Source organism: Heterocephalus glaber, unplaced genomic scaffold, assembly GCF_053883595.1.
Source record: "Heterocephalus glaber isolate CG9 unplaced genomic scaffold, H.glaber_assembly_v1.0 deba00001553, whole genome shotgun sequence".
Classification (NCBI taxonomy): domain Eukaryota; kingdom Metazoa; phylum Chordata; class Mammalia; order Rodentia; family Bathyergidae; genus Heterocephalus; species Heterocephalus glaber.
Window position 1 is genome coordinate 14,738,313 of NW_028258344.1, and position 18,974 is coordinate 14,757,286.

At 40.0% G+C, this 18,974-nt stretch overlaps 1 protein-coding gene across 17 annotated transcripts in view; it reads right to left on the reverse strand.

The window, feature by feature from the left end:
- The window catches only part of Ncoa2 (nuclear receptor coactivator 2), a 279,931-nt gene that overhangs the window by 41,331 nt on the left and 219,626 nt on the right, over nt 1–18,974 (reverse strand). For all 17 annotated transcript variants that reach the window (XM_087190446.1, XM_087190438.1, XM_087190448.1 and 14 more), the window contains 6 exons: nt 17,186–17,363; nt 14,291–14,479; nt 11,639–11,740; nt 10,645–10,788; nt 5,481–5,628; nt 2,578–3,847 (listed from right to left, as the gene is read on the reverse strand). In XM_087190446.1, the coding sequence (XP_087046572.1) occupies nt 2,578–3,847; nt 5,481–5,628; nt 10,645–10,788; nt 11,639–11,740; nt 14,291–14,479; nt 17,186–17,363 (2,031 nt within the window). The remainder of the gene's footprint in view (nt 1–2,577; nt 3,848–5,480; nt 5,629–10,644; nt 10,789–11,638; nt 11,741–14,290; nt 14,480–17,185; nt 17,364–18,974) is intronic.

The window sequence follows — 18,974 nt, forward strand, 5'->3', positions numbered from 1 at the left end:
GACCTGAGATTGAAACAAATTCTTTTTACGGAGGGAGGGGCTGCTCACATTAGACAGTAAGTAAGGTGGGTCACATTGAGTCACTGTCTTGCCCTCTAGCATATGTCAGGACACCTGAGTGACAGTATCCATGCCTGCCACTCTCTGAATAGTCCCATCCAGTAAACCTCAGAAGATTAAAACATTTACAGCTGTCCATATGGTTCACACTTCACTTTATATAAGACATTGCTATACACTTTCTGCTGAGATCCTGTTTCCCCAACTCATGATTTCAATGCAATTTAGAACAGCTGCTGCAGAGACCTGGCATTAACATCCAACTTTAAGGATTAATCACCAATGATGTTTTCATAATTGGGCTCTGAAAAATTCTATTCTTCCCACTCTAGAAATAGTGGCAGCTGTCAAGACATCAAAATGAAAGAAAGAACCCAGGCGTGGTAGCACCTGCCTATCACCTCTGCACACTAGGAGGCTGAGGCAGGAGGATTCAAAGTTTGAGCCCAGCCTAGGCAATTAAGGGAGATCCTGTTGCAGAACAAAAATAAAAATGGCTGGGGTTGTAGCTCTGTGTGCAGACCCAAGGTTCAACTCCAGTAGGGAGGTTGGGGGTGCAGTGAAAGAGTGGAAGCTAACTGCTGAGAACCTGCAGGGCTAGCTGGAAAGGTGGGTGACCTCAGTGCTCCTGATGACCCTGCAGTCCCAACAGGGCCTTAGGCTGGTGGTCACTGCTACCTCAGCAGAGCTCCCTGGGACAGTAAGTGGGCACAGTTCTCTTGGTCCTATTTGCACCACCAATGATGGTGACACATAAAACACCTGCTTATAAAACAAGCTTCAAGGGCAAACTCCAGAGCCACTTTAAGTAGGGAGGGACTTGCAGCTTTTTCACTTTTTAACCAATCATGACTGTAGAACAGGTCTGCTGGGCGGGGCCAGTCTAGAGACTGCAGGGCGGGGTGTGAGGGCCCCTGGTGAAATCTGGGATCCTTAACCACCAGCATCATTTCCCCAGGAAATGCTCAATGCCAAACCTTTATGGCTGGCATACCCACTCCCTTTCTAAAGAAAGAAAAATATGAATGGTTTCTTTTTCCCTATGATGCTGTTACCACCTTGGAATACTATTTTTTTTGGGTTTTTTGGTACCGGGGATCTTACCGGGGTCCTTGCGCTTGCTCGGCAGGCACAGGAACCACTGAGCTAAATCCCGGCCCAACCTTGGAATACTATTAAGAGTAATAGTGAAAAGGGCGCGGATTTAGCTCAGTGGTTTTCCTGCCTGCTGTGCAAGCCCAAGGACCTGAGTTCGATCCCCAGTACCAAAAAACAAACAAACAAAAAGAATAATTGTGAAAAAAGGAGGTTGAGATGTTGGAAAGAATACAGAATTTCAGTTAGGACAAATAAATTTCAGAAACGTACAACGTGTGCTACAGTCAATAATATACATTTGAAAATTGCTAAGAGTAGATGTTAAGCATTTACTCTACAAAAAAATGATCAGATTGTGAGGTAAGGCATGTCAATGAGCTTGATTTAGCCATTCCACAATGTATACTTATTTTAAAACATCATGCTGTTTACCATAAATATATGACTTCTGTTTTGTCAATTAAAAATGATTTTGAACATCACCTTGGATGTTCTTCATCTTTTTCAGGGCATTCATTTTTCAGACAAGCACAACTGATAATGTAACCTGTTATTTTAGTTTTAAATTTACAGATGATGGCTTAGATATACTAACACTGAATCTACCTTTACCTCTCCTATCCATTTCCTCTTAAATTTTCTTCTTTATTGGAGGGTGGTACTGGGGACTAAATCCAAGGCCCCACACTGAACTATGCCTCAGGACTTTTGATTTTTAAATTTCAAAACAGGGCCATGGTAAGTGGTACAGACTGGCCTTGGATATGAGATCCTCATGCATAGCTGGGGCTGGGATTAAAGGCATGTGCCACCCCACCTGGTCTAAAGTATTGTTTATACCAATGCTCTGAGACATTCTTCTACATTAATTGGAAGGGTTGATGGAGAAGAAAGCAAGGTAGAATGATCTTCACTGGGTTTGCAAACCAGCTAAACTCTGATCTTAAAAAGAGAGAAAAGTAAATAAGGAATAATCCAATTAAGTCCGTTCTGACAAAACACAGTTTTGAGAATGTGATTATCTCCAATTTAGGGGTCAGCAAACTATGGCTGGATTTACCTTTTTATAGTGGTTACAGAAAAGAAGAAAAATATTTTGTGCTCCATGAAAACCATACACTTCAGCATCCATAAGTGAAGTTTTCCTGGAGCACACCCACAGTTGTTCAGGGTCTACAACTGCTTTGTACTAGGATGGCAGGCTGAACGGCGGCAAAGCCTGATGATCCAGGTAATGGTGTCACTTTTTGCTGGGGAAGTGCTTGAAACACACAACTCTGGTAAGAATTAACCCTGTTTCAAGGTAAAGGTCACAAAGGAGATTTTTATGAAATCACTTGAGGCCTCCAAAAGCCCTGTGGAAAAAATCCTTGGTATACACAAATTAGCATTCTAAGGAGAGGATATTAGGAAACTCACCTGGTCACTGGGCTCAAAGCTCATCTCCTCCTTCTCAGTTTTCATAGCTATTAGCTTTGTGTTACTGGCAGGGTCTGTCTTACTGTCCAGTCGCTCAAGTTTGGGGGTTATTTCTGGTAAACCAATATCTTTAGTATCATCTTTATCTAGCAAATAGCGAAGTAGTGCATTTTCTTTCTTCTTGGGGCTCACTGGCTCTTGTTTAATAGTCACTTCTGACCCAGGAGCTGTGCTGGTGGACTCTTGACTTAGTTCTTTGCCTGTGGCTTCCGCTGTTAGCTTGGCTAAGTCCACAGGGGAACTGCTGTCCTGCAAGAGTCTGTGCAAAATTTTATGCTTCTCCTTGAGTGAGGTCCCATGGGTGGATCCAGAGCTGGGCAAGCTACCTGTGGAGTCCTTGTTTGTATCCGACAAAGAGTTGGGTAAGGGTGAAGGCTCCACCTGGTCAGACTTGGTGGTCAGCAGCTGCAGGAGCTTGGTCTGCCCTTTGCTGTCGTGCAACCTGTTCTGTCCCTCGGCTCTCTCACCACTTGCCCCCTGGGACATGCTGGAATCGTTTGTCTCTTTCTGTTCTCCAGGATGGCAGGTGCTCTCAGACTGTCCAGTTGTGCCTTCCGATGGCTCCCCATAAAGTCCAAAACAGTCTTTGGAGTCCAAGCTTCCCATCTTGTTGAGTGGGGGAGGATTCATATTAACTGGGGAGTTTTGCAAATTGCCCATTTTTAGGTCTGGTGAAGCCAACGATGACCCTAATGAGACCCCGTGCCCCTCGCTGAGGGCCTGAAGTGCATTGAGGGAACTGTTGGTATAACTATGGCTATTTCCTGTGCTGCTGCAGACTCCCACGGGGGAATGCAAGCTTCCTGCAGGGGAAAACTGACTGGGTGGGATGCGAGGACTGCCAGCCACTCCGGGGCTCATGCGATGCCTTGGTGAGAGCATGGAGTTGGGCTGCCCTGGATTCATGCCAGGGCTGCTCTGTGAGGGACTGTTCATTTTGAGTGCATAGTTACTACCCTGAGGAGTGGTTGCTTGCATGCCTGACACATGGTTCATTCCCCCAGAACCACCAAACCTGCCCATGGGCATGCCCATTTGTTCCTTTGGGCCATTTATGGGAAAATTTATATTGCTACTGAGGGTCATGTCCTGACCTGGGTTCCCAGTGCACATGGCCTGATGGGCAGGGCTGCTAGAGCTAATTGGATTCAATGGCTTCCCCATTGCTTGTCCAGTCAGATCCGGATTCATTACACATATGTTCTGCTCTCTGTATAATGAGGAAAGAAAGAAATGTAAGATAAAAGGAAAATACTTCACAAGTTGTTATTAATTTTGAAAAATGAGATGGCTTCTTTTCTCTACAAGCACAGACTGCATTTAAAGGATAGACAATACTGGGATGAAACCATCTGCAATTACAGACAAGACTGAACATGCACAGTTTTAGACCAAGGGGGATGTTTTTGAGGCAACTCATTAAGATGTCTGTGGTTTTACAGAGGGGGTATGTTTAAATTTGACTACTACCATACTGACATTGCACTTCGTACAGCAGACAGGGTATTAGAGGGGCTCCAATTACATATATATCTTCCTCATGAGGAACACAGCTTGTACTGTCAAAGAAATGATCCAAACAAGTATAGCTGTCTTCAAATATTTGCCAGAAATTACAATTCCTAACAATAAACACATCTGTAGGGCTCAAGAGCTCTGCTATACATTACCTGGGCTCAAGATGGACTGCAAATATAGAGAGGAAAACTTGTCCCTAACTATACAGGGACTGCAGGGTCTAGAACTAAGAGAGCTGTTAAAACTGTTTGGAATTAGATCACCTTGTCTAACAAATTTCCACTCACCTCCCCAACTCCAAGTCAGGGCCTAAGAGCTGACATAGGAGGGAGCTTTGGAGTGATCTCTGTGATTTTATTCCTTCACTCTTGGATAACTCCAACCTGCCCCTTAACTAAGGGACTAAAAGCAGGTTTTCAGAACAAGATGATTTCCCAAGCCCAGTGAACTTTCATTTTCAGCTCTGGCAGTCACTTGTGAGATACTAAACATGCTCACAAATCCAAACAAAACAGGTTTCACAAGATGTCACACTATCAGCCTTCAGCTAGGTGGGTGCAATCTGGCACACCTGTAATCACTTTCAAAATGTTTCACTTTGAAGTTAGATTTATTAACAGCTGGCAATCAGGGCTGCCTGATTTTTTTATTCCTACATAATAAATAATTGAGAAATGGGACTCTTCAACCAGAGCAACTCTATTTACCTTCTGATTGTACCTCATAAAGTTTCATAGCACACATACATAAATATTCATGTAACTTCAAATTTAATCATTTTCTTTAATGTATGCTCTTAAAACAACACGGTTTTTGATATTTATTTTTAAGTCAACATTCACTTTTCTTTCCTTTATTATAAAAGTCTATCACTCTTCAGTTTGAAGTCTAATATCCAAAAGCTAACTTAAATCCAGAAACAAAAACCTAAATCTAAAACATTCTACATGTATACACGTGAAGGTTTTAGATTTAAACACACAAGATCAGAAATCATGCTACTGGTTTCAGTATTCCTGTCTTGCCTGTGTTGCCACTAGGAGCAGATCAATTTCATTGTAAAGGACGATCACATTGGAGTGAAGCTAGTGTGATGTGTTCTTTCAGCCAAATTTTCAAGGCTAAAATTCAAAGGGTAACTCTAACTTGCCAATGTTATGAGCTAGTTTTTAATCAAGAGTTCATGACAACCTAATTTTATACTATATGCTACCAGGATTGATGAACAGAAATGTCTAACAAACCTGCAAAGCTGTAGGACAGTTTGTTGCTTTTGTAATATTTTCTCTCAACCTGGGAAAATGAGTTCTTACAGTTAGCATTACCTGTGAAGCATGTGTAAAGATATTACAAGCTGAGGCTCATTAGTAGTCTGAGAACGGATCAGTTTGCTCTTCGTTTGCGCAGCAACAAGAGTGCCATCGGACAGGGAGAAACGATAGATCTGACTGAATGCCAATCCTTGTCTCAGTACTGAAGGCAAACAAGGAAACAATATATGTTTAGGGAAAAAGAAAACTAATGGGCAGAGGCATAATAACAGTAATAAACTTAAATAAGTTTCTTGTTATTTTCCTACCAACATGTTAAAAAAGAGTAAGACTTCATAACAGTAAAGCATTATAAAAGCACATTTACTTTCTACTCAAAATATCCATAAATTTAGTAATTATTTTTGTTATGAAAAAGAGTAACAGCTTGGCTCCAAATGTGCTCTTAAATCTTCAGTATCAGGGCAAAACAGTGTGTAAATGGTTTCAAACATCAGATAAAAGTAAGATTTCCAATGATATAAAAATGTTTAGGGGCCGGGGATTTTGCTCAGTGGTTTTGCCGCCTGCTGCGCAAGCACAAGGACCAAGTTTGATCCCCGATACCAAAAAAAAAAAGTTCAAAAAATACCTTATAAGGGCCGGGGATTTAGCTCAGTGGTTTTCCTGCCTGCTGCACAAGCGCAAGGACCTGAGTTCAATCCCCGGACCAAAAACACAACAAAACAAAACAAAACAAAACAATACCTTATAGACATGAACAATTTGCTTTTGATTCCTTTACAATACAAACATTAAAATATTTGGTATTAATTATGCTCTCTGAATATTAATCTAGAAGTAACACTGGTGCATGCATCATCTCATACTCCTTTTCTTCAATTTTGTCTCTCATGCTGTAAGAAGTATTATTTCCATGCCTATGACATTAAGTAAAAAACAATCAGAATAATCTTTTCAGAGGAAAAAAAGGCTAAAGAAAACTGAAACAATAAAATACAAATTTTGCTGATGTGTCATTGTTTTATTTTAACTTTCAGATACTTTCATTCTTTTTTTGGTACCGGGGATCAAAGATACTTCCATTCTTTATTTTTTTTGGTACCAGGGATCAAACTCAGGACCTTGCGCTTGCCAGGCAGGTGTGCTGCTACAGAGCTAAATCCCTAGCCCCATATACTTCCATTTTTGAGACAATTGACAAAAGAAGACAATATACAGTAATAAACCAATTAGGTTAACATATTCTCTCTAAAATATATAAATATATTTTTTTTGGTTTTGTTTGTTTTGAGACAGGGTCTTGCTGTGTAGTTCAGGCTGGCCTTGAACTAATGACAACTCTCCTGCTTCAGCTTTCTGAGCGCTGGGATGACAGGAATGCACTATCACACTGGCTAATTTCTCTAAAAAAATCTTGAGATTTATTTTGTCAACCAATGGTATTTTATAACTATCCAGTACTTCAAAAAAGAGTATTTCAATTGGGAAAAAAGAGCCATGTAATCTAGTTGTCTCTTGAACTACTTTATTTTTTTGAGACAGGGTCTTGCTATGTAGTTCGGGCTGGCCTCAAACTCACTATGTAGCCCAGGCCAGTCTTGAACTCACAGGGATCCTCCTGCTTCAGCCTCCGAAGTGCTGGGATTACAGGCATGCATAACCACACCTGGCTTCTTAAACTATTTTAAAAAGGTCTGTCCCACGTTATCCTCAGAACAAATTTTGTGGGCTGAATAGTTAGACCCAAAGCAACATTCACCACGCCACAAAATTGCCACAAGTTACACACCGGGGCGGGGGGGGGGGGATATAGGGAGAGAGAGAGTGTACACTCTGATTTCATGGTAAAATTTCATTTTGGACAGTTTGTCTAATGACTCCCCTGCAGTTTCAATTAGATACCGTGCTTAGTATTACTTTCTACCATCAACTGTTGCATAGTTACTGTGAAATGGCAGTACTGGAAATGAATGACTGTACAGATGAGATGTGTGTCTTGCTTTGCACAATAAATATGTACCTAAAATGCAATGTAAATACAATTTTTATAACAGGATGCACATTCCCAGTGGCTTATGATTTCAGAATTTTATCTGACCTTGGCTGTATCCCTTAAGATTTTCCATTTCCGCTGGCCTACATTTAGCATCTCTGCTAAGCATGCATGTGCGTGTACCTGAACCATTTAGCAAGCTGCCCCATTTACAAAACCGTTCAGTGACTTCCATTCACTGTGAAAAATTACCTATTTGGCAAGTATGCAAGTCTATATGGGTTTCCTTTCGGTAGCCTCATCTGTTTAAACCTAGCACAGTGTTTGGTACATCCATGCAAACCTTCTTGTAAAGAATGAGGAAGACACAGAATTAAATGTAGGGCTATTACAAACTGTGTCACTATAAACATGGGTGCGCATATATCACTGTGGTATGATTCTTTTAATTCTTTTGGAAGATACCCAGCAGGGGAATAGTTGGGTCAAATGGGACTTCTAATCCTAGTTCTTTGAGGCATCTCCATATTGATTTCCACAGTGGTTGCACAAGTCTACACTCCCACCAACAATGAAGGGTTCCTTTCTTCCCACAGCCCCACCAGCATTTGTTATTGGTTGATTTCTTGATAGCAGCCATTCTTTCTGGGGTGAGGTGGAATCTCAGTGTTGTTTTCATCTGCACCTCTCAAATGACCAGTGATGTTGAACATTTTTGCATATGTTTATTTGCTGCTTTTACTTGTTTGTCTGAGAAATGTCTGTTCATTTCAGATGCCCATTTTTGAATTGGGTCTTTATATTTGGGGAGTTTGATTTTTTTTTTCTTTTTGGTACTACTGGGGAATCAAACTTGGATCCTTGCACTTGCGAGGCAGCTGGTGGAACCACTGAGCTAATTTCCCCGCCCTGAGTTCTTGATATATTCTAGATAGTTAGACCTTTGTCTGAGGAACAGCTGGTAAAATTTTTTTCCCACATTGTAGGTTGTCAGAAACAGCCCAATTGCCCATCAACTGGAGACTGGATAAAGAAGATGTGATTTTTAAAAATAAAATGGAGTAGTACTCAGGCATAAAGAATGAGAAACTAGAGACATTTATAGCTAAGTGGATGCACATTGAGGTCATACTCTTAAGTGAAATAAATAGGATACACATGTTTAGATACCAAATAGTTTCTCTGGTGTGAAAAACTACAAAGTGTAAATAAGAATCAAAATGTATAATTGATATTGTGAAATAGGAAGAAAAGGTCTAAAGGAGTAGGGGAAGTGGAAGGAGTAGGGGAAAGGAAAGAAAAAACATGAGAAAAGGAAAAAAATGGGAACAAAGTCTTTGTAAATAGGGAAGGGGTGGAGGGAGTGTAGGGAGGACAGAGGAATGGGGAAAAAATAAGAATCAGGATACATCATGTAAAGGTACAAGATGCCAATGATGAATGTAACTGTATTGTATACCTAAAATGTACCAATAAACTTAATGGAAAAAAAAAGTAGGGCACTGCTATTCAGGTCCCAGGGTCACTGAACACGTTGGCTTATGGTGATTTCTTTTTCTTTTTTTGGTACCCGGGATCAAACTTAGGACCTTGTGCTTGCGAGGTGGGAAGGGGAATCACTGAGCTAAATCCTTGGCCCTGGTGATTTCTTACTTTCTGTTGTTATTATTTACTTCAAGCCAGATACAGTGAAACAGTATGTTAAATATTGATTCCCATCAAAGATAGTATCTGTATTTTCTCTTACTCCTTCCAACTTAAGTAACAAATTGTTGGATTATGTGCTTTTTTGTTTTTTTTTTCGGTACCAGGGATTGAACTTGGGTCTTTGTGCTTGTGCAGCAGGCAGCGAAAATATGTGCTTAATTTTTAAGAAATAAGGATGAAAAAGATGAGTTGAGGAGAAAAAATAAGGGAGAAAGAGTGAGTTCATTTATTGTGATTTGTACTGCTTTATAAGCGATCTAGGGCCGGGGATTTAGCTCAGTGGTTCCACCACTTGCCTCGAAAGCAAAAGGTCCCAAGTTCGATCCCCAGTACCAAAAAAAAAAAGGGATCTAAAAAGTTTAAACATACAAACCTTACTGGCAAAATGCCAAGGTTACAAATGCACATTACTGTGATGACAAACGATGTCTCCATTTTCAATAATTAGTTATAAAAAAGATGCAGACAATTGTCCACTTTATAATGAGGTACACTGCTCTGCCATGAGTCCCTCATGCTGCATGGCCCATATTAACCAACTGCACTCATCAGGCATAGAAAGAAGAAAAGTGTCTCCCTCACCCACTAAGCACTTACTAAAGCAAAAGTATCTCTTCTTGGTTCTCACTTCTTTAAATGAAAACCATAATGCACTCGAGAAAAAGTGCTTCTGTGGAAAAACTTTTGAGAGCAGCACACCAGGAGTGAGCACCAGGGCAGGCCAGGGGACGTCCTGAGCTGATACTGACTGAATCCTGGAGAGTCCCTGGACCTGCCCCAACTCCCTCGTCCACAAATTCATCAGGTGGCTGCTGATAGGGTTAATGAAATGATGCAAAGGGACAAGGCCACACAAAGATCAGATACTCAACAAGGGCAGCATTATTCCTAAAAGATGACTTCGAAGGCCTTAGTTCCAGATGTCCTATTAAGTCTATAACCTGAGACAAGTCATTCACCTCTTTGAGACTTCTGGAAACATCTGAAGTCTGCTGTTAATCACCCTGAAGGAGGGCTTGGGATGCCCGTTTGCTCGGCCATGGATTCACTCATTCTTGCAAATTTCATTTATTCCTATTTCCATTTCTCTTATGAACCAGATACTATTTGTTTTTTTCCCTGATACTGGGAATTGAACTCAGGACCTTGTGCTTGGCAGGCAGGCATGGTGGCACTGAGCAACATCCCCAGCCCCCGATACTATTTCTTTAGACAGTGCCTTGCTGTTTTGTCATACATCTGGAAGCCATGGGAGCAAAGAAAATAACCTCTTCCCTCCTCCCTTTCTCCATCATCCTGCTCTGTCTCCTTCAGCATGGTCTTCTGACGTAGAGATCTCCTGTACCTCTCCTTCCAATGGCAGCAATCAGGGCAAATGATGCAAGCACAGAACACTGAGCCACCAGCTGACTCCAAGGTGAGCTTCAGAAACCACTGTCTGAGAGAATGTTCCCCCAGGAAACAATTATCTTCATAAAGTTCGCTTGAAGAAAATCACCACTCCGAGAAGCATACCTTCATGATGATGCCTCTTAGCGTAGGACACAGATTCCCCTTCATGCTGTGCATGGAACTTCTGGATGCACCTTCTCACCAGATCCTCCCAGCCTGGTTTCATGGCTGCTCTCATGGTACTAGTATCCAGAGAAGTGATCTTGCCTATGAGATAACAGTAGGAATTACACGTACTCATTTATTCTTTATAGAAAGAATTAAAATTAAAAAATACATACATTTGTTTATTTATTTTTGGTTTTCTGAGACACAGTTTTGCTACGCAATTCAGGCTGGGCTTGAACTTATTAAGTAGCCCAGGCTGGCCTCAAACTAGTAGTGATCCTCCCAGCTCAGCCTCCTGAGTGCTGGGATCACAGGTATGTGCTACCACACCCCCCTACATACATTTATTTATAATCATACCTCGGTATGTGGGGCTTTGGTTCTGGAACCTACTTCTCCCCATGAATACCCAAATCCATGAATGCTCAAGTTCTTTATATAAAATAGCATTTGTATGTAACCTACTACTTTAAAGTATTCTCCTGTATACTTTAAATCATCTTGATTACTTCCTAATACAATGCAAATTCTCTGTAAATGGGTGTTACACTATGTTACTTAGGGAGATATGATAAGAAAAAAGTCTGTATGCAATTTTGTTTTCCTGAATACTTTTTTTTTTTTTGGTATCAGGATTGAGCTCGGATCCTTCCGCTTGCAAGACAGGCGGCTTGCAAGACAGGCAGCGGAACCACTGAGCTAAATCCCCGGCCCTCCTGAATATTTTTCATTTGTGGTTGGTTGAATAAAAAGATAAGGAACCTGCAGATAGGGAGAAGGCATGAAACAAAAGGACATTTGATGAAAATAAGTCTTTCTCCTTCTCTTTGATCCTCCAGCTCCTCAGTACTTCTACCCTACCAGCAACACTTTTACCAGTCTTCTAAATATATTCCTTGCATTCACAAATATCTATTATTCTGAAATGACTTCTCAAAATAAAATTTACCTTGGAGATCCTGACGAGTAGTAAAACTTTCTGATGAGGGAAGAACTGGTCTTTCCTTCATGGGGACTCTTCTTGCCACACAAATCAAGCAGGACTGCAAATCTGAAATCATATACATTTATGTTTACCATTTGGGGCTTTAAAGTGATTCAGACATACTTGAACATTTATGACTGCAGAGTTGTGTAAATGGATAAGGGAAGATGAGAAAAACAGCAGGTCCCTCAGCTTCTCACTGCATTCTTCTTCAACAATGTGGGAGATATCTGGGAGGGAGGGAGAACATGCTGTGCAGGAGGAGCTGGGAGCAGAGGATACACAGGCGAAGCCACACAACACATGTGATGCGAGTACATCAGTGTGCAGAGGGCCAACAATCAGACACCATCTCCCCAGGGAGGAAAAGAACAGAATCTTTCTTATTAAACAGCTGAGAGTAATTTAACTTATAACGACTTACAAAATGATGAAAACCAAAATATGATATTTTGTTTTAAGAGGGGTTTGCTTTTTGAATTTTAGGTTTAACATGAGACAGAAAAACTGAAGCTTCTATCAAACTATGTAGGTAGCTCTACCTCAGCAATATGACATTGAAAACAAAGAATATAACTGAGTCTGGACACAGTTTCAGAGAACAACTCCCACAGTACCTATGAGTGTGTGCTGCAAGAGCTGGAATACAATTTAGAATTTTGATCATGGTTAGTTTCTCTCACTACCACTGTTAAGCATCTATTCTTTACCCTCTTCAATTGTTTTATGCATTGGGGTTCACTTCTGGAGAATGGGAAAATGTTTCATTTAACTTTGTAACTTGCAGGCCACACTGCACAGCACAGTTTAAAAAAGACATAAAAAGCTGTTAAAAAGAATAGAGTAATCTCTTCATATCTTACGTCACTGATTCATTTTTCATTTTTTGGGGTGTACCAGGGGTCGAATTCAGGACTTTGTGATTGCCAGGCAGCTGTAGCGCCACTGAACTGATTTGATTGTTCACCTTTAAACTTGGAAAGACTTTCCTGAAATATATCCAGTAATAGTTGGTATTTCAAAATTAGAATGTAATCATCACTAGGGCTGGAGCATGGCTCAGTGGTACAGCAAGTGCTCGGCATGCAAAGGCCCTGGGTTCAAACCCAGCAGCGTGTGTGCATGCGCATGCACGCACATGCATACGCACGCACACGCATCCACACGCACAGAGTAACTGCCATCATTACCAAAATAAGAGCTGAAGTATGGGACATTTAATATGAGACAAACATCTTTCTAGCTGCTTTACATGTTATCAACTCACTGGATCCTCTTTAAAACTCTGAGGCAGGTAGTCTCAAGAATTTCCACTAAACAGAACAAAACCAAAGCACAACGTTTAAGGAACTTGCCCAGCATACTACAAAACTTGGGCAAAGCTGGGTCTCAAACCTGAGCATACTGTGGCTCAGAAATCCTGCTCTTGTGCAACATTGTATTAACACACAGAATCTGATTTTAAATGTACAAAATGTGCTTAAATACGAAGCACAAAATAATAAATTAGCAACACCATTTTTTCATCACTAGAATATAATCATGGATGAATTGGCAGTACTTTTGTTACATAAAACAGAACCATTTTAAGGTTATAAATCTAAACAAAAGTTAAAATTTTGAAATACTTTAACATCTATAACTGCTCCAATAATTTGTTTCCAATAAAATTTAAATGTAAATATATTTCCCTATTTTATTTTTTGTCTTTTTTGAGACAAGGTCTCACTATGTAGTTCAGGATGGCCTTGAACTCAAGGTAATCCTCCTGCCTCAGCTTCCTGAGTTCTGGAATTATAGGTGTGCACTACCATGCTTAGCTACATACTTTAAATAACTACTCAATAACTAGTATTCAATGGAAACTATGGTTCAGGAATATTCATTTAAAATTTATTGGATACTAATACTATATTGATGTCTTTGACTGATAATGAATTGATGCTCAGAGAGGGTGTAAGGAACTTTCCCAGTCACAGAGGTGGTGAGTGGCTGAATTAGGAGGGGATAAGTCTATTAGGCAGCCCAGGATGTTTCTCTCCACTAGTGATCATTACCTCTTTTCCTTCTGCTTCATATGCAAAATGTATTCTTCCAAGCTGTCTTATACGACAGAGAGTGACCTGCAGCTGTATGGACTGGCTTGCTTGGAGGGTATGGAGGGTACTCATCAGGACGTCTTTTTGGGTAATAGTCTAGTAAGCTTATATAGTTTGAGGCCCCTCCATTTCCCACATCCACCTCTATCTTTTCTTAATTACCATTCTATCACAGTACACGTGGACCCAGTAGACATGAATAAACTTGAAAGTATATGAAAAATGTTTGTATCTATGGGCAAAAATCCCTAGGGTTGTGGCATATTGCTTGCATGACACATTCAAAGGAACCCAGGATCCTCCAGTGTTTAGAGCTGCACTGGTACAGTAGTCACTAGCTATTTAATAGAGTCAAAAGTTGATTTATCAGAAAAAAAAGTAAATACCGAAAAGAACAAAGAAACAGCTTCTGAATTTTTCTTTGTGTGACAACTAGTTTTAAGACAATTATGTGTGAAAGAAGTAGTACAGGAGTAAATACACAGATATGGAAGATATTCTAGAGGTCTTGTCCTACCTTCTCCTTCTTCTTTGATGGACTTTGGTTGAGAGACAGCAAAGCACTGCATAGTTTCATATTTCTGATGTGCTTCCTGGTTATCATGACCTTCCTCTTCTGATTCGGGTAGAGGTTTTACCAGCATCCGACAGTTGAAAGTATGGCTGTTCCGCCTGGGAGCTTCTCCAGACCAAGATCCCCCATTTACTAACAAGGAAAAAGTAATCCAATATTACAAAGAAACTAACACCAGATTCACTGCTGCTCAATTATGAAAAGGGTGTAGAAAAATGTGGTTATTTTACTTTTACAAAGTGCTTCATATTTTTCTAAATATTTTCATAATCTAGAGGGGAAAATATTCTTAACAGTTTAACAACTTGGGAACATTCTTGGAATTTTCAAAAAAGTCTTCTATACTTCTTATTCTTCTCCAAGACTGCTTCCCTTCAAGTTCTCGCCTTGATTATTTGTTACTAGAATACCACAGTTTCTATTTTGGGGGTTTGCTATCTCTGATTTCTTGGGAATTTAGTTCAATCTACTTGTATTCTAGTTTTAGATGTGTGACCCCCCTACTCAAAACTCTGTAAATGGCACTGTCACATGCTTCAAATTCTTCCAAAGGACTTGGACTTAATGTAGTCCAGAGTATAAGCCCATTTCAATATATAAATCGCAACCTCATTAGCCCATTTCATCCGTCTAACATATCTGTCACTTTCCAGTTCGAGCCTCTCCATAACCCATCATAGTCCCCCACAGATACCTGCTCCTGCTCCTGGCTCCTGCCCTAAAATATGAGGCTGATACTATCTCTCCCAAAGGTATGTGTGCTGCAAGGCTGAGATCCTCTGCAGGAAACACTCAGGCACCGCTCAGGCTCCTCCACTGCCTCCTCCTACAGATTTGTCTTTACTAACACCTTAGAGACATTTTATTTTATCTGTAACTTGGTTGTTCCTGAATTATTCCACTGTAGTCTTTCTTAACTGGTTCATGTATATTTCCTCAGTAAGACTGAAAAACCCTTGAAGACACAGTGTTGTCATTCATTTCTTTCCATGTGAAAAACTACTTCACATACCTTCTATTTTAGTAGTACCAAAACTCAAAGATGTACATATTAATTCAAGAAAGATATTGAACTAAACAAAAGATATCAGTTTTTTTGAGATGCATTAGAGAAAATGAAAAATAAGAGAATGACTGATTTTGAGTCTTAAAATGTACTTATAAATCAGATGAGGAAAGTGACACTCAAGGAAGTGTTCCAGTACTAGAAGAGCTGGAATCAGAATCAGGCTTAACTTTCACTTTGCTGTTCTCTTCTTTACTGTTCTGTATGCTTTGTTTAAAAACAATGGGACCACGGCTAAGGATTTAGCTCAGTGGCACTGTGCCTGCCTGGCAAGCACAAGGTCCCGAGTTCGATTTCCAGTACCACCCCCCCCCCCCAGACCAGTAGGACAATGAAATAGGAGATGAAAAAAAAGGGATTAAGACAAGCAAATATACCTGCAAAGTCACTGTGGACAATCAGAAGGAAAGGGGTGCTATAGTGAGTCTGGTGCTAAACCCATGACCACTAGACTAGGCTAAAGAGGATGAAAAAGGGAAGAAGCCCTAGGCAGAAAAAAAGTGAACATCCAGCCAACTGTAACAAATTACTTCAAAATTACAGAAGGAACCACAGCTAGCTATATATGTCTTTCAGACATTCAGAAAGTTTACTTCACTATGAACACTTGTAAAAGCTTATTTACATAATGGAGACTATAAAGAGCAAAGAAGAAAAACAGTTCTTATTCAGGTTAATAAGTAAGTTGAAAGAATCCCGGGCTGGGGATTTAGCTCAGTGGTTCCGCTGCCTGCCTTGTAAGTGCAAGGACCCAAGTTCAATCCCTGGTACCAAAAATAAAATAAAATAAAATAAAGGAATCCTATACAAGAATTCATACATTTTTTGCATACATTTGCAATTATTGTGAACAATGAGTTTTCCTATAAAGGAAAGCTAGCCATAATGGAATTTGAAAAGGATCTTTTGCTATTTATGGTGCTAAGGATAAGACGAGATAATATATAGTTTTAAGAAAAAGTAGAGAAATACTTGACAATTTAGGACCTGACCTCATTCTGTATTAAAATACACACTTCTTTTTATCTGTGAAGATGTTCTTAGCATCATCAGTTTAAGTGAGAATATTAAAAAAAGAACCACTGAGTAAGTGGGAACAGCAATATTCTAAGGCAGCAACTAAGGCGGGCCCATGCTGTGAGTCATCCACTTTAGAATGTGGCCCTTTGTCATCACACACACTGCTGGGGAGCAACTCCAAAATGAGGTGAAGAAGTCAGGAAATTTGAGAGGCTGAGTGGGCTAAGGAGGCAGTGTGTGTCAGAGCAATGCAGGACTCTGATATGAAAGTGACCATGTGGGGCTCGAGGGTTGATACATGGGAACTGTCTATACTATTTTGTTCCTTAGGGTTCGAATGTGGAGTACACATACACCATACCCTTTTCACAGGTAGGACTCAAAATGAGTTCAATTTCAAATTTTAATTTTCTATTTTTCTGTTATGAAAAAAAAGGACAGATCTGAGTTGACATTGGATAGGGTGAGGCAATTTGTTACCTTCTTAAAAAACAATAGAAATAAACTCCATGAAACAGTTGTAATGGGTACATTTCTGAATCATTTTCATGTGTACTTCAAAGAGTTTACAATCAAAATGATCATTCATTCAAGATCAGTTTTAAGTTTAAATACTGAACACCAAGAGCCTCCAAAAAAACTACCCACTCTTACCCCCAACTGATAGGATGCAGCTGTTTTTACCCACTCCTACTAATACAATGTGTGTGAATGGGGTCGGGGAGAAGGAGGCTCAGCAGACAATCATTTACCTATAGACTTTGGCAGCAGGTTTTTGACAAATTCAGTGTGGTCCCCAACATGCAGGATGCTATATACACTTTTGTTCATCAGCTCTTCTTGGTTATACCTTAGATACTGTGTCACATTCTCTGAAACAAACACCACGTTGCCTTCCAGATTCACTACAAAGAAGAACCCATCCAGGGCCTAAAGGAAAAGATACAAATTGCTTTAGCAAGAATGCCAAATAAAATTATATGCAACCGTTAAGAAGAGAATGAGCCCTTTAAGGGAAATACTTAATTCATAGGTAGATAAAAGAGGTTTCTCTCAGAAAGTAGAAATTATTCCATTTTTGTTAGTGGGAGAGAGCCTAGAACAGGGTTTCTTGTTATAACTTAAACAAGAAACACTGTTAATATATCAGGAGATCATTACTGCCCAATAAAAGCATCCAGCTTTTTATCTGTATTTTTAAATGGAGACTGGCTTACCTCACAGGGTTAAAAACTTTCGTGTTGGATACCAACTCAATACAGTCATTTTGTTATACAGTTTTTCTTGCTATACGTGGGAAGAAGAGGTCAGTGGCATTTTTTTTTTTAGTTTAAAAATAAGTGTCAAGGATTTAGCCTGCCTCAAAAGTTCAAGGTCCTGAGTTCGAAAAAAGTATCAAGGGGAAATATTACTGCTACTACAATTTTATTACTTTTAAAATTGTAGATGATCACAGAACTTCAAAAAAACACCAGTCCTTTATTGTTTGGCAGGTATGGGACAGAGTCTGCTTGTGCTGCTCTCCAGATTAAGATGCAGGTTCCTAAATTACCTACATAATGGTAGTGTGCTTCTCATAACATCACTTCAATATAGTTTAGGAAAGAGATGAAGAATCTAAGATCTTTTCAGGAAGTAAAGATAATAATACTATGCCTTTTACATATTGTGTCATTCCAACATTTAAAACTTTGGAAGGAATCTTTGTTTATTTATTTGTTGGTTGGTTGCTTTTTTGAGATAGGTTCTTGCTGTGTACTTCAGGGTGGCCTTGAACTCACTATGTAGCCCAGGCTGACCTCAAATTTGTGGTGATCCTCCTGCTTCAGCCTTCCAAGTGCTGGGATCACAGGTGTGCACCAGCACACCCAGCTATCTCTATCAATTTAAAGAAGAGAAAATTGGGGATCAAAAAGGTTAGGTGATTGCCCAAGATCTTATAACTAGCCAGTGACAGAGCTTGAATTTGAATCTAGACAGACATGACCCTAAAGGTCAAGGTTCCAATTCCTAAGCAGCAGTGTACTCTCCTCCACCATTCGCCCCAGTCCCATCACATCTGCCTTGGCAATCAAAAGGCTGGGGTTCAGTGCATTTCTCCTAGGTACATTACCCCTGCTCCCCGTTTTTGACCACTGAGTATCAGAGCTCTGTTTTAGGGATCAGGTGAATGATCAAGACTAGAAAAGGCTTGATACTGGTCAGGGCCACCTGGTCTAATCAGTTTATGCCAACTGGTTTCCTCATGATATGTGTTTAACATGAACAACACAGGTAACTGTGGGCATAGATAGAGCCTTAAGTGTTTTGTTTTCTCTCAAGTTTGTTTTTTCTTTAAATTATCATTTAGCAGACCCCTATTCTGTGAGGTATCATTAAATATATCCCACCTTTACATCTATTTTCATTGGAAAACTAAGTGCTCTCTCAAACATAAGTGATATAAGCTAACCAGTGAGAAGCTTCTTAAAAAAAAAAAGTGATATTGGCTGGAGATTTAGCTCAGTGGTTCTGCTGCCTGCCTTGCAAGTGCAAGGACCC